At 49.1% G+C, this 14545-nt stretch overlaps 3 protein-coding genes across 3 annotated transcripts; 2 read left to right on the forward strand and 1 right to left on the reverse strand.

Moving 5' to 3' along the window:
- The first annotated feature begins 3854 nt into the window (after positions 1 to 3854).
- Positions 3855 to 6463, forward strand: LOC123190889 (protein Rf1, mitochondrial-like). Its single transcript, XM_044603616.1, has one exon. It carries the CDS (start codon positions 5472 to 5474, stop codon positions 6288 to 6290), a length of 819 nt encoding a protein of 272 aa, XP_044459551.1. The 5' UTR covers positions 3855 to 5471; the 3' UTR covers positions 6291 to 6463.
- Positions 6464 to 7543: 1080 nt separating this feature from the next.
- On the forward strand, positions 7544 to 11097 carry LOC123190888 (histidine--tRNA ligase, chloroplastic/mitochondrial). The gene is made up of 9 exons (XM_044603615.1): positions 7544 to 8071; positions 8285 to 8414; positions 8500 to 8592; positions 8740 to 8814; positions 9486 to 9603; positions 9802 to 9944; positions 10033 to 10161; positions 10486 to 10646; positions 10739 to 11097. Exons 1-9 carry the CDS (start codon positions 7626 to 7628, stop codon positions 10875 to 10877), a joined length of 1434 nt encoding a protein of 477 aa, XP_044459550.1. The 5' UTR covers positions 7544 to 7625; the 3' UTR covers positions 10878 to 11097.
- LOC123190887 (glucomannan 4-beta-mannosyltransferase 1) lies at positions 11049 to 13667 on the reverse strand. The gene is made up of 2 exons (XM_044603614.1): positions 13087 to 13667; positions 11049 to 12616 (listed from the first exon to the last, which is right to left on the reverse strand). Exons 1-2 carry the CDS (start codon positions 13387 to 13389, stop codon positions 11336 to 11338), a joined length of 1584 nt encoding a protein of 527 aa, XP_044459549.1. The 5' UTR covers positions 13390 to 13667; the 3' UTR covers positions 11049 to 11335.
- Between the last annotated feature and the right edge of the window lie 878 nt (positions 13668 to 14545).

The raw sequence follows: 14545 nt of genomic DNA on the forward strand, positions 1-14545 counted from the left end.
TGATTACGACTAGTGACCAATGATATGATGATGATGATGATAAGTTGTTAATGATATGATGATGATGATGGTATTTATTATATCATTAGGTGAAAGAACCGCGGATTAGTTTCAAGTGGATGTCCGTCCACTTGAAACTAGTCCACACGGTTCTTTCACCCCATTATGTAATAACTCATTATGATGTAAAAACAATTTGTAAATTCCTGTTGTATGAAAATTTGTGTAAAGGTGTACGAATACAACATGAAATAAAAAAGAAATAAAATACAAAATAATAGTAGCAGCGCGGGCAGAGAGAAGCGCTACTACTAATTACCAGCGGCGCTCCTCCTGGAACTCGCTGCTAGTAAGTCGATTTAGCCGTAGCGTGGGTGGAGGCACGCTGCTGCTGCTATTCGTTAGTTGTAGCGCCTTATCAGTAGCGCACCACCCCGCGCTACTGATAGGTCTAAAACCCGCGCTGCTGCTAGCCTTTTCCCTAGTAGTGCCCGGTCGCTATTCTCCTAACCGGTACGGTCTATCTGTTGTTGCTAAGACCACTTCCTATCGGGTTGCCATGACTCAGCCTGAATGGCAGCTTGCGATGACCGAGGAGATTGCTGCCCTTGAGCGCTCTGGCATGTGGGATCTGGTTTCCCTTTCTTCCGGTGTTTGTCCCATCATGTGGAAGTAGCTCTATAAGATTAAGACTCGCTCTGATGGTTCTATTGAGCGTTACAAAGCTCGTCTTGTGGCTCGTGGCTTTCAACAGGAGCAGGGACGTGATTATGATGAAACATTCGCTCATGTGGCCCACATGACCACTGTCCGCACTCTTCTTGTTGTGGCTTCTGTTCGTCATTGGTCTGTGTCTCGGCTTAACGTTTAGGACGCCTTTCTCAATGGTGAGTTGCGTGAGGAGGTTTATATGTAGCCCCCACCGGGGTACTCTGTTCATGATGGTATTGTCTGCCGACTTCGACGTTCCCTCCATGGTCTTAAACATGCCCCTCACGCCTGGTTCGAGTGGTTCGCCTCTGTGGTGACTGCCGCTGGCTTCTCGCCCAATGATCAGATCCCACTTTGTTTGTTCACATGTCTCCTCGTGGTCGGACTCTTCTCCTTCTATATATAGATGCCATGATCATCACCAACGACGACTCTGACTATATTGCCTTTGTTAAGGCCTGCCTTCGCGACCAGTTCCTCATGTCTGATCTTGGTCCACTTAGCTATTTTATTGGGATTGAGGTTTCTTCAACCTCTGATGGCTTCTTCATCTCGCAGGAAAATTATATTCAGGATCTTCTTGCTCGAGCCGCTCTTGGTGATGAGCGCACTGTTGTGACTCCTATGGAGCTCAACGTTCAACTTCGTGCTTCTGACGGTGATCCTCTTCCTAATCCCACTCGCTATCGCCACCTCGTTGGGAGCCTTGTCTATCTAGTTGTTACTCGTCCTGACATATATTATCCTGTCCACATTCTCAGTCAGTTTGTTTCAGCCCCCACCTCTGTCCACTATAGTCACCTCCTTCGTGTTCTACGATATCGTCGTGGCACGATCTCTCACCGCCTTTTCTTTCCCCACTCCAGCTCTCTCCATCTCCAGGCCTACTCCGATGCTACGTGAGCTAGTGATCCCTCTGATCGACGCTCGTTCTCTGTTTATTGTGTCTTTCTTGGCGGCTCTCTCATTGCCTGGAAGACAAAGAAACAAACTGTAGTTTCTTGCTTGAGTACAGAGGCTGAGTTGCGAGCTATGGCTATATTAACGGATGAGGTAATCTGGTTACGATGGTTACTTGAGGATTTTGATGTGTCTGCTACTACACCGACTCCCTTATTGTCAAACAATATCGGTGCTATCAGTATTGCTCGTGACCGGGTGAAGCATGAGCTCACCAAGCACATTGATGTGGATACCTTCTTTGTGCGTGCTGCTGTGCAGAGTAACCAACCGGTGGATTTTGGCCAGCGGCGTAAAAAGGTACGAACGAAGTAGATCGTAGGCACGAAAACGACCGCACGACGCAGATAGCCAAGATGGGCGGGTAGTATAGCTGGTTTTATAGGAGAAATGAATAAAATTGCAGATGTTTCTTAGAAAAAAAAATGTTTGCGTACCGCCTACGATTGGATTGAGGGAAATATCAGGTGCTCCCATCCTTGGGATGCTCCCTATGCTCCAAGGCTAAAACATCAATTTTAAATGTTTCAAAAATTCTGAAAAAAATTGTTAATGTTCACAAGAAATGTAACTACAGCCCCTAAAAATTTTAGGCCCAAATTCAAAATGTACATTGAGAAACAAAAAAGATAAATTCAGATGTGAATAGTGTCAAATGTTGCTTTTGTCTTCTTATGACACTATTCATGCTAGATTTCACATTTTTGTTTCTCAATGTGTATTTGAAGTTTGGGCCAGAAATTATTAGGAGTTGTAGTCACATTCCTTGTAAACATTCATATTTTTCAGAATTTTTTGAAACATTTAAAATTATTATTTTTGAACTTGGAGCATGGGAAGCACTCAAGGAGGATGGGAGTACTTGATACTCCATATTTCCCCGATTGGATTGGACGAAGGATTCAACGGCATAAATCCAACTCCCCCACTCCGCCGGCAACCTCACCCCTCTCCCTTCACAGTCTTAGATTCGTCAACCGCCTCCCAGGCCGCTCGCCGGCGGCCAGGACCACCGGAGTTTCTGAGTCCCCTTTCTCTCTGACGGAGGTGCGCTGCTCGTCCTGCGCTTGCCGCTCCTCTTCATCGCCACTGTTGAGGGCATCGATTGCAACCCGCGGCGGCGGCGAGCGGTTCCCCCGAGAGCTTGGTTAGTGCGCGCGCGCGCCGAGCATCGCAGGCAGTAGCGGACCCACCATTGGGGCGAGCTGGGGCGGCCGCCCCGGGTCGCCGGTGGCGAAAAATCGAACCCCCGTTACATATTCTTCCTCCTCGTTTCCTCCGGCGAGCGATTCATGGTGGTGGCGGCGGCATTGGCGTTGTTCTCTGTTTACGCATGACTCTATCCAATCCAAGAGGTACGTGAGCAGTTTGAGGGAGGAAGAGATTTGGGCTCGAATGCAGAACTGGGCTGCGTTAGACGTTACTACAGGCCCAAATGCGCAATCGACAGGTCTGCTCGTCAAACAAAAAAATCCCCAATCGATCCCAGTCGTTCCCCAATTCCCCTTACGACCTAGCCACTGCAGCGGTACTGCACCGCCGCCTGACGCCGCCTCACGCTGCTCCGCGCCTCCGTCGACACCCGACACGCCGATGCCTCGCGACCTCCGCCAGTGTTGGACGTTCCCGCCGCTCCTTCGCCACTCCGTGCGGTACCGCCGCGGCGCCACGCCCCGCTGCTCCGTGCTGCTGTTGTCTCTTGTCTCACTGTCTGCCGCCTGCATTGATGGATTCCGAAATTTCTGATGAAGAGGCAGCTTGGCTAGCTGCTGAAGAAGTTGAAGCTGAGGCTGGGGCTCTAGCTTTGGTTCTGGCGGTGGCAACGGATGGTACAGTCAGGTCAACCAACCGAAAGCGACCACATGATTCCAAGAACAAGCATCATCAGCATGTATCCTCTTCAGTTCTTCTAGTCTCCTTTGATATGTTCAGTACTGGACATGTTAGTTGGACAGGAACAGTAGACTGGCAGCAGGACACTGATTTTTTTACCATTTGATCTTGAAAAAATCTTTCGATTGCACACGATATGTTAGTTTACTAGTGTTTAAGACACGTTTTATGTTTTTTTGTTGAATGTTAGGAGTTTTGATTGAATAGAGTTGTATTTGTACCGAAATTTTTTTAGACAGTAAATATCCGCCCCGGCTAACTTCAATTCCTGGGTCCGCCACTGATCGCAGGTGACGCCACTAGAGCGCGGTGCGGCGGCGCACGCACGGTCAGCCTTCCCGGAGGGCAAGACCCGCGGCTGTGGCGGGCCGAGCTCCGCTGGAGACGGCCAGCAATGCCGACCGGCCGGCTGTCCTCCATCTTCACCAGCAATGCAACCTCCTCCTTCAGGGCTCCTTCGCCACAGCCACGAGCCCCCCTCGCCGCCTTGGCTGCCACCACAGAGCGCGTGTGTGCCGGAACGCTAAGACCGGAGGAGGCGCACCACCTGTTCGACGAATTGCTGAGCCAAGCCGCCGCCGTCCCGGAACGCGGGCTGAACAACTTTCTTGCCGCACTAGCCCGTGCTCCACCCTCAGCTGCCTGCAGCGATGGCCCCGGCCTTGCCATCACCCTCTTCAACCGCATGTCCCGAGGCGCTGGTGCACAGGTGGTGTCGCCCACGCTCTGTACCTATTCCATTCTCATGGACTGCTGCTGCCGTGCAGGCCGCCCGGACTTGGTGGTTGCCTTCTTTGGCCGCCTCCTCAGATTGGGGCTGCGCTTGAATGTCATCTCCTTCAACAACCTCCTCAAGGGGCTCTGCCAGGTCAAGCGTACAAATGAGGCTGTGGACTTGTTGCTCCACCGGACACCTGAACTGGACTGTGTGCCTAATGTCTTCTCGTACAGCATCGTAATCAACGGCTGTTTTAAAGAAGGTGAAGTAGACAAAGCGTGCAATCTCTTCCATGAGATGCCCCAACTGGGAGTTCAACCTAATGTGGTCATCTACACCTCAATTATCGATGCACTAAGCAAGTGCGGAGCCATGGACAAGGCAGAAGTGGTCCTTCAGCAAATGGTTGATCAAGGCATTGAACCCAACATCAGGACATATACTAGCCTGATACATGGATATTCCGCTTCGGGTCAGTGGAAGGCGGCAGCTAGAGTATTCAAGGAAATGGTAAGTGTTGGTGTTCTACCAAATGCTGTCACTTTGAACTCATTTATGGATTCACTTTGCAAGCATAGAAGGACAAAGGATGCTAGAGATATTTTTGACTCCATGGCTGCAAAGGGCCAAAAACCTGACATTTTCTCCTACTCTATTATGCTAAATGGGTATGCTAAAGAAGGATACTTCGAGGATATGACTGATCTCTTCAATTTGATGGTACTGAATGGTATTGTACCTAACCACCATATTTTCAACATACTGATCAATGCATATGCTAAACGTGGACTGATGGATGAGGCTATGCACATGTTCGAAGTAATGAGGCAACAAGGAGTAAACCCAAATGTAGTTGACTATGTAGTAGTAATGGATTCACTTTGCAAAATGGGTAGGATGGATGCTGCTCTGGACAAATTTACTCAGATGGTCAATCAAGGAGTTTCACCTAACAAAGCTGTTTACCAATGCCTGGTTCTGGGTTCTTGCTCTCATGGTCATTTTGTGAAAGCCAAGGAATTGATCTCTGAAGCAATTAATAGAGGTCTGTTTTCTAACAGTGTGTTCTTCTATCCTGTAATAAACGACCTATGCAAAGAAGGAAAGGTGAAGGAGGCACAGGATATGTTTGACTTCATTCTAGGTATTGGTCGGCGGCCTGATGTGATTATGTACAATTCACTGATGGATGGATATTGAGCTTGTTGGCAAGGTGGAGGAAGCACTGAGAGTACTTGATGCTATGAAGTCTGCTGGCCTCCAACCTACTGCTGTTACGTATGCTATACTTCTTAATGGCTACTGTAAAATTGGCAGGATCGCCGATGGATTGAGTCTTTTCAGGGAAATGTCACTCAGCGGGGTTAAACCCACGACTTTTATGTACAACATTATACTTGATGGGCTGTTTCGCTCCGGGAGAGCAGTTTCTGCAAAGGAAAAATTCCGTACGATGAGCGAAAGTGGCATACCAGTGGGCATTGTCACATACAACATAGTTCTTCATGGATTTTGTAGAAACAATTGCACTGATGAAGCAATAGAGCTGTTCAAGAAACTACGTGGAATGAATGTGAAGATTGATGTCATAACACTCACTACCATGATTTCTGCAATGTTTAAAACTAGGAGAATTGAAGAAGCCAAGGATTTGTTTGCTACTATATCAGCCATTGGGTTGGTGCCTTCTGTTGTGACTTACAGTGTAATGATGACGAATTTCATAAAAGAAGGGTTGCTGGCAGAGGCTGATGATATGTTTTTAGCAATGGAGAAGGCTGGCTGTGCTCCTGACTCGAGACTGCTAAATCACGTGGTCAGAGTGTTGCTGGAGAATGGTGCAGTTGTAAAGGCTGCAACTTATCTCGCTAAACTTGATGCAAAACAGCTGTCACTTGAAGCTTCGACGGTTTCGTTAATACTATCTCTCTTCTCAAGGAAAGGGAAATTAAGGGAGCATGTAAAATTGCTTCCGGTAAAGTACCAGCCTCCTAAGATGTTGGACTGACAATTGATGCATTATTACTTGGAACTTCCTACTGAAAAACAAGTTGGTATTCACTCATAGCTGACACAATGGCATTGCCCCCCACCTTCCTTTTTTGGAAAATGCAGAAAATTCATCCATTCTGTTGTTGCCTGATGTTTGATGTCACGTTCTAGTTAATATAACAAGCCTGTGGCCTGAGAGTCATATGAGTTTCCCTATTTTCTGTGATGAAGAAGGCGTAACTCTGATCTGGAAAGTTTGGATATGTCACACATTTAGGCCTATTCAGGGTATCCAAATTTGTGGCAGGGTACTTGGCTGCCTACCTCTGGGAATACCCAATCTCGGTGTTTACGCATTTATGCTTGACCAAGGACAAGGAGTGCAACACAAACACGATATAAAATATTTTGTTTAACAACTGTGATATTTTTCAGTAATTCCTCTCTCAACAGTAGTGTTTTTTTTTGGGAAAGCGTTAAGTGCGCGGTATTCATGGGTTGCATACTGGTAAACAGGATTGAACTGTGTTGTCATCTAAAATCTAGTTGCCAGCGCTAGTGCACCTTAGTTAGTAATATGATGTTACTTGAGGGCTATTAAGCATGTTTTGTGCTACTCCCAGCAACTGCTGACTGTCAAAATACTACATTGCAGTCTCCCCAGTAAGAGGTATTTACCTTAATTCATCGTATATGTTTTTCTTTCTTTCTGCTCCAGCTAGAGCTATCAAGGGGAGAGACGAACAGAGCATGAAGGATCAGTGTTGTACCGCCGCTGGGATTCTCACACTACCAGAAACATTTAATACATCTGTTCATTGTCTATGTTTCTTTTTTCTGGTGCAGCTAGAGCTATCAGAGGGGAGATAGAGAGAGCGTGAACGATCAGTTTGCTGTACTACTGCCGTTGGGATTCTCATCCCAGGAACATGTAGGGCGGCGCATTCGATGGCGCTGTGCATTTGCTGTTAGGGTTCTCCAGTTTTATTTGGGTTGCTGATGACAGAAACGAAAGCCATTTCTTGTGTGCTGATGACATGATGAGTGCGTGGTTACAAGTGTTAGGAAGGAAAATGAGATGCTTGCTCTGCCACGGCCGGCCGGCGGCGAGCTTTTGTCACATTGACCGACGACCTTCCCTTCCCTTCTTCCTTTCCTCGTCAGGGAGTGGACGCTGAATCGATGCAAAAAAAAAAAGGAGTGGGCGCTGAACTGAACTAGACCGGGGTCGGGCCTGGCCTTGAATGAATGGGCCGGAGAAGCAGGCCCAGATGAAGGAAGGAAGTTATCTCATCTTCGGCGAGGCAGAGCGGAGCTCCTCCCCACCTCCCTCCCCTCTTCGGCGACGGCGATGGCCTCCGCATCGTCGGCGGCGGCGTCGCTCCGCCTCCTCCGCCGCCCTATCGGCCTCGCCCCCCTTCGCCCCGCCCGCCGCCTCCTCTGCGTCGCCTCCCCCACGGCCGCGCTGGCCACCGACGGCGACTCCTCCCCTGCTTCTTCTGCTTCCATGGCGCAGCCGGCGGTGGTGGACGTGAACCCGCCGCGCGGCACCAGGGACTTCCCGCCGGAGGAGATGCGGCTCCGCTCCTGGCTCTTCGACAACTTCAGGGAGGTGTCCCGCTCCATGGCCTTCGAGGAGGTGGACTTCCCCGTGCTCGAGTCCGAGGCGCTCTTCATCCGCAAGGCAGGGGAGGAGATCACGCAGCAGCTCTACAACTTCGAGGACAAGGGCGGCCGCCGCGTCGTGCTCCGGCCGGAGATCACGCCTTCCCTCGCGCGCCTTGTCATCAAGCAAGGGTATGTATCTATCTACTCCTATCTATGTACTGTATGATAAATGATGGCTGGATTGGATGCCAATCTCAGTTAATTCAACCATTAGATTTGTTTGGTTGGTTGATTTTTCCCAACCTAGGATACTAGATACCAATCTCACTTCATTCAGTTTGTCCCAATTGACGCCTACTAAGTGCATTTCTTCATCTACTTATTGTGAATGTCTCTCTCTAGAAAGTCGGTCTCCCTCCCACTCAAGTGGTTCACCATAGGACAATGCTGGCGATACGAGCGTATGACAAGAGGAAGGCGCCGCGAGCATTATCAGTGGAACATGGACATTTTTGGTATGCCTAAAGTCCGGGTATGTATGTATCTATGCCCATTCTGATTCACCTTGTTCTCTATGATTCACACTCACTTCACTTCTCCACCTTGTTCAAATTCAGGCTGAGGCTGAGCTCATTCAAGCCATCGTTCTCTTGTTCGAGCGTCTTGGGATTACGTCTTCGGATGTGGGGATCAGACTGTCCAGCCGAAAGGTAGCCCTTTCACTTCACTATTTGCCCTCTAATTACTAGTAAAAAATCATGCTGTCCCTTTTCGTTCGATGGCATACATGTCCCATGCATGGGTTTACTAGTACCAATCTCTCTGTTTTGTGCCTCACTGTTCTCTCTTATCTCCAGGTTCTTCAGGCCGTGTTGGATATGTACTCCGTACCACAAAACTTGTTTACTCAAGTTTGTGTTATTGTTGACAAGGTACATCCAAATCCTCCTTCCACCTTCCGATTTGTTGTACCATGATGCCTTCATGCACATCCTACTTTGTTTCAAGCCTAACTTTATCAGCGATGGCATTCTGAATAATGGTATAGTTTGGAAGTTTGCTCCTAAACTGCTTTTGTTCGTATGCTGATGTTAAAAAGGTTCATGTTCACCTCTTTCCACTGCTCATTAAAAAAACATAGTAAGATCTTTATGTTTTTATTTATTTGTACGCACTTTCTTCTTAGCTATGCTGTCCGGGTGGAGACCTAGGATAAGATTGCTAAAAAATCAAGATGTTGATTTTTGTTGGACTTCGTTCTGTTTATCCTTTACTATGCAGTCCATCTAGAAATTTTGGAAATGATCACTGAGTGTTCTTTGTATGACGCAGAACTTGGTAGCTAATACATATCACATGGGCCAATTTCCCCATGCTTGTTTCTCAATTTGTGATTAAAACCCGTTTTCATCTAACCCTCTATATTGTAAATAACTAGTAAAATAGTCATTACAAAACCACAATCCTGTTTGTCTACTGATTTTAAAGTTAAGCACATCATAGTTGTTTCTGTGTTGCATATTTACTCTGTTCATAACTACTAGATGAATTTACATGCACTATGTAATTGTTTATTGCATCATGAATTTACAATATTGTGCAGCTGGGGAAACTGAGTAGGGAAGAAATTGAGAAGGAATTGATTTCAACTGGTCTGTCATCTGAAGCTGTACAGGGTATCATTGAAGTGCTCTCTCTCAAGTCACTGTCCAAACTTGAAGGTCTGTTACTGGCTTTAGCATTCGACATGTGCTTAAACTATTGGGCTGTACTGTGGTACCTTCGTGTTAAACTTCTTGTTGATACTGTCCAAACTCTTTTTCTTATGGCATCCATATTTGTGCAACTTTTTGGAAAAAGAAATCAAAGTCGACCCTTTTATCCAGAAAAGGATCGCTCATTTTGATATTCCCATGCAGAGGTGCTAGGCTCCGGTGTTGAAGCCGTTGCTGACTTGAAGAAGCTCTTCTCGCTTGCTGAGCAATATGGTTATGCTGATTGGATCTGTTTCGATGCATCTGTTGTTCGTGGCCTTGCATACTACACAGGGATTGTTTTTGAGGTCCTAATCAAGTGGCATTCCATCTTTTATTTTATGTTTTGTCACCAACTATTGTTTCATGCCGAACTCTCTTGATCCATGTTTTCAGGCTTTTGATAGGGAAGGGGAACTGAGAGCGATTTGTGGTGGGGGGAGGTATGACAGGCTACTGTCAACATTTGGAACTGAAGATGTACCAGCCTGTGGCTTTGGATTTGGAGATGCTGTTATAGTGGAGGTATGATACTATTTCCCCCCCTTCCTCTGGTTCCTTTTCCCGTGTCGAGCGATGCTGCTTGGTCGAAGATTAAAGTTCCTGTAAAATTGATATTTTGATAAAGATATGAGAAACACTTGCTAATATTAAGTAAAAAAAAGTAACAGTATAAAATTCAGAAGCACAGCATTGCACAAGGTTGGGCCAAGATTTTATCAAGTTGAGTAGTGGTGAGAACATAAATTCATGTGGAAAAGATTGTCGTTGTTTACATGTCATTATGAATTTGTGATGCAGTTTGAGTGGCAGTAATACCAACTCTATAATTTACACATTTTCTGGCAGCTGTTGAAAGAAAAGGGTCTTTTGCCTGACCTGCCACGTCAAATAGATGACATTGTGTTCCCATTGGACGAGGAGCTTGAGGGGCCAGCATCTAGTGTTGCATCCTCTCTGCGGAAGAAGGGCAGATCTGTAGACCTTGTAGAAGACAAGCGTCTGAAATGGTATTGCCTTTCCTGAATTTCTACTGTTTTTTCATTGTGTTGAATACTTATGTGGGTGGGTGTATCTGTAATTACTTTTTACTACGCCGCAGGGTGTTCAAACACGCTGAGAGGATAAACGCTAGCAGGCTGATCTTGGTTGGGAAATCCGAGTGGGAGCGAGGCATGGTTCGTGTGAAGATACTATCAACCAGAGAAGAGTTCGAGGTCAAGGCGGGCGAATTGCAGTAGCTGTTAACTGATCTGATCGATTTGAAGGTTTGACTTGTCCCCTTCTTTGATCATCTTCAACACTGTAGGTTTTGCAATACACGTTGTGTATACAAACAATTGGGTGGCTTTGAAGGCTATTGCTATCTTCTTTCGGATCATTCATCTTGCAACAAACAAAGAAATTGTAGGTTTTTCCATTCACCAACATGTATTGAGAATGCTCATCTGCTTTGAACTAGTGCTGTTCTGAAGCGATTATTTTTGGTTCTGTACATGATGCAAAATAGATGAATGAATATAATGAAGCAAGTAATTGTCTTGCCCTGGAAATTAAGCTGGTATATGTATGGATTGTTCGGTCGGTCCTGCAAAACAGCAAAGCTAGTATGCAATGCAAATTAAGCTGATAGTAGCTTATTCACTAGGGAGAGGCGGCCGGCAGGTACGGGATTTTAATTTGTTTTGTTGGTATCACTTCATTGGGAGCCGACGTAGCCGAATCCGATGACGAAGGCGGCGGCGGACTGCATGAGGAGGTAGACATAGAAGTGATCGTGGCCGAAGAAGATGTCGTAGACGGCGCAGTAGAGCAGGCATAGCCCCATGACGATCTCGGGCGCCAGGATGCTGCTCTGGCTCTTCTTCTTCTTCATTGCCCCCTTGTTGGTGGCCATGGTGGTCGTCGCGGCAGGGGTGGAGGTCACCGAGCCGAGCTTCTCCGTGACGACCCACTCGTTTGCGCGGCTGGCCTCGACGAGCCCGATGATGGTGGCCTTGGAGCGGTGCATGGACATGACGTTCTCGAAGAGGATCCAGAAGACGAGCAGGTGCCAGGACCTCGGGGTGCAGACGGCGTTGAGCAGGGTGATGATGGCGGGCACGTACATGGCCACGTACTTGGGCAGGCGCACGTCCTGGCCGCCGACGAGCACGTAGGCCGGGATGACGACGCAGTAGAAGAGGAAGGTGACGAGGTGCGCCACCACCTTCCTCACGAAGAAGAAGCCGTAGAGCACGTGCACCTTCTTCCACGCCGACACCTGCCGGCTCGCCACGATCTCCCAGAACATCTTGCGCATCAGGTTCGCCGGCCCGCACGACCACCGGTGCTGCTGGTACCGGTACGCCTTGAAGCTGCTGGGCAGCTCGTTGCGCACCTGCACGTCGCCGGCGTAGACGAACCTCCAGCCCCGCATCGACGCCCTCACGGCGAGGTCCATGTCCTCCACGGTGGTGCGGTCCTTCCAGCCCCCCGCGTCCGCCAGCGCCTGCACGCGCCACACCCCCGCCGTGCCGTTGAAGCCGAAGAAGCCGTGGCAGGCCGACCCCACCTCCTGCTCCACCGAGAAGTGGTAGTCCAGCGACATCTCCTGGATGCGGGTCAGGATGCACTCGTCCGCGTTCACGAACCGCCACCGCGCCTGCACCAGCGCCACCGCCGGGTCGGCCTGGAGGACCGGCACCGTGCGCCGCAGGAAGTCGGCGTCGGGCTGGAAGTCGGCGTCGAACACGGCCACCAGCTCGCAGTCCTTGGCGTACCCCTTCTTGAGGCCCTCCCGCATGGCGCCCGCCTTGTAGCCACTCCGGTTGCTGCGGTTCTCGTACCGGATGTGCACCCCCTTGCCCGCCCACCGCCGGCACTCCGCCTCCACCATCGCCCGGATGCCGGCGTCCGTCGAGTCGTCCAGCACCTGGATCACCAGCTTGTCCGCCGGCCACCACAGCCCGCACGCCGCGCCGATGGACAGGCGGTACACCTGCATGCATGCCACCATTCTTTCGTAAGTATGTTGTCACTCCCCACATCGGACAAAGTACCACCGTAGGTAGCAGAGAGAGTTGACTCTTGTCTTTGCGTGCAGTAAAGCATAGCGCTAGCTGTTTCTCTTTTATTATCTTGATGATGAATTTGGATGGACGTACAGGAGTGCAACAACAATGGCAATATTTGTTGTGCGTGCGTGCGTGCATGCATATGTTGTGGAAATGGAGCTGTAAAGCAGCGGCTTTTGCATGATGATGGTTGAAGAAGGCAACAAAATCGAGTACACATGCAGCTAGCGTTACCAGCAGCAGTGCACTGCTCGATCGCAGGCAGCAGCAGTGCAGTATACGAGTGATGGATCATGCGTGCGGCAAGCAACAGCCATCACAGTGGTCATGCATATCATATCATATATCATCGTAGATGAGCAATCGATCGATCATAGAGTACGTACGTACTGACCTGCTTCTCGTTGAACATGGGGATCTGGACCAGGACCACGGGCAGGTCCTCTGCGGCGCCGGACTCCAGGTCGCCGACGTCGTCGTCGCCCCCCTTGTTCCTGCCAGGGTTGCGGCGCTGACGGCGCCGGCGGCGGAGCCATAGCGCCGCGACGACGAGCCCCATGTAGAGGCGCTCGGCGAAGAGCATGAGGGACATGGCGGCGCAGAGGTACACGGCCAGCTGCAGCAGCGGCACCACCACCGCGTGCCGCACCGCCGCCCATGCCGCGCGCGCCATCGTCAACATGCTCACCCCCTTCATCCTTCTTCTTCCTCCTCCTCCAATAGAGAGAGAGAGAGAGAGAGAGATTGAGCTTCTTCTTCTCTTCTTCTTCTTCTTCTCCTGATTAATTCGAAAGGTTGGATTGTAGAGTTTTGCTAAGCAGATCTTGGTAGATGCGTATATAGATAGATTGGTGGAGGCTAATCTCTTATATAAATTGCATGAAATTGGGGGCCAGGCTAGATTAGAACCCAAGGGGGGAGGTTATGAACTTGGGGCATGGCATTGACCTGGGGACAGCCAGAAAGCACTATCTGGCACAGTTGAGGGCAAGATTAGTACCAGCATTAGTGCTTGCTATCTGTACTAATACAGGGGGTGGGTGGGTGCGGCGGTGCAGCCAGCCACAAAGAGTGAAGACATGCATCACTACTGGAAACGCCACGTGTACAAATTGCCACATATACGTGCAAGCTAAGCTAGCCGAGCGAACCACTGTCTTTGTAAGTATATTGATTGATCGGTGAAGAAACAAACAAACAAGCTCCTTCATGGTGAATCAAGTGTGTTTCGCATTCACATACTACCAACACAAAACAGAAGAAAAGCAAATTCAACTGAGTTTGTACTATGTTGCATGGCATACATCCATCTCTTTCTGTTGTGCATGATTGAACCTATATTTATTTATTTATGCACATTTATGCATATGAACACGCTAAGCTTAGCTAGCCAGGAGATATACCATATAGGGAAACGTTTTGCGTCAAACGACCGGCCGAACGAAGCGCCGGTCGCGTCGCTAGCGTTGGATTTAAAGAGATCATGCGGCCGACCCAGCCTTATCCTCTCCCCCTCCAGAAGCACCTCACACCATAGTAACCTTATCTTCTTCCTCCACCAGCGCTACGCACTAGCCTCCATCAACGATGGGAAGTTCCCTGTCTCCAGCTCGTCGGGCTACAGCTGAAGGCCGATGTGAATCAAATCCCCTGCCTCCCAACTCCCGTCCCATCCTTCTGCTTGGGACACCCGCTGACATTGTAACCAGAGGAGCGCCATGCCACGATGCAAGCGGGGCAGCGAGCGCGACCACGAACATCAGAAGCTGCATCAGTCGCGTGAAGCTGGAACCGTGAGGCCGCGAGCTGCAACTCGCCCGATGTTGGGTGGTCTCGCGCGAGGGGATGCTACA

The sequence above is a fragment of the Triticum aestivum genome, chromosome 2A (assembly GCF_018294505.1).
Source record: "Triticum aestivum cultivar Chinese Spring chromosome 2A, IWGSC CS RefSeq v2.1, whole genome shotgun sequence".
NCBI classification, from domain to species: Eukaryota; Viridiplantae; Streptophyta; class Magnoliopsida; order Poales; family Poaceae; genus Triticum; species Triticum aestivum.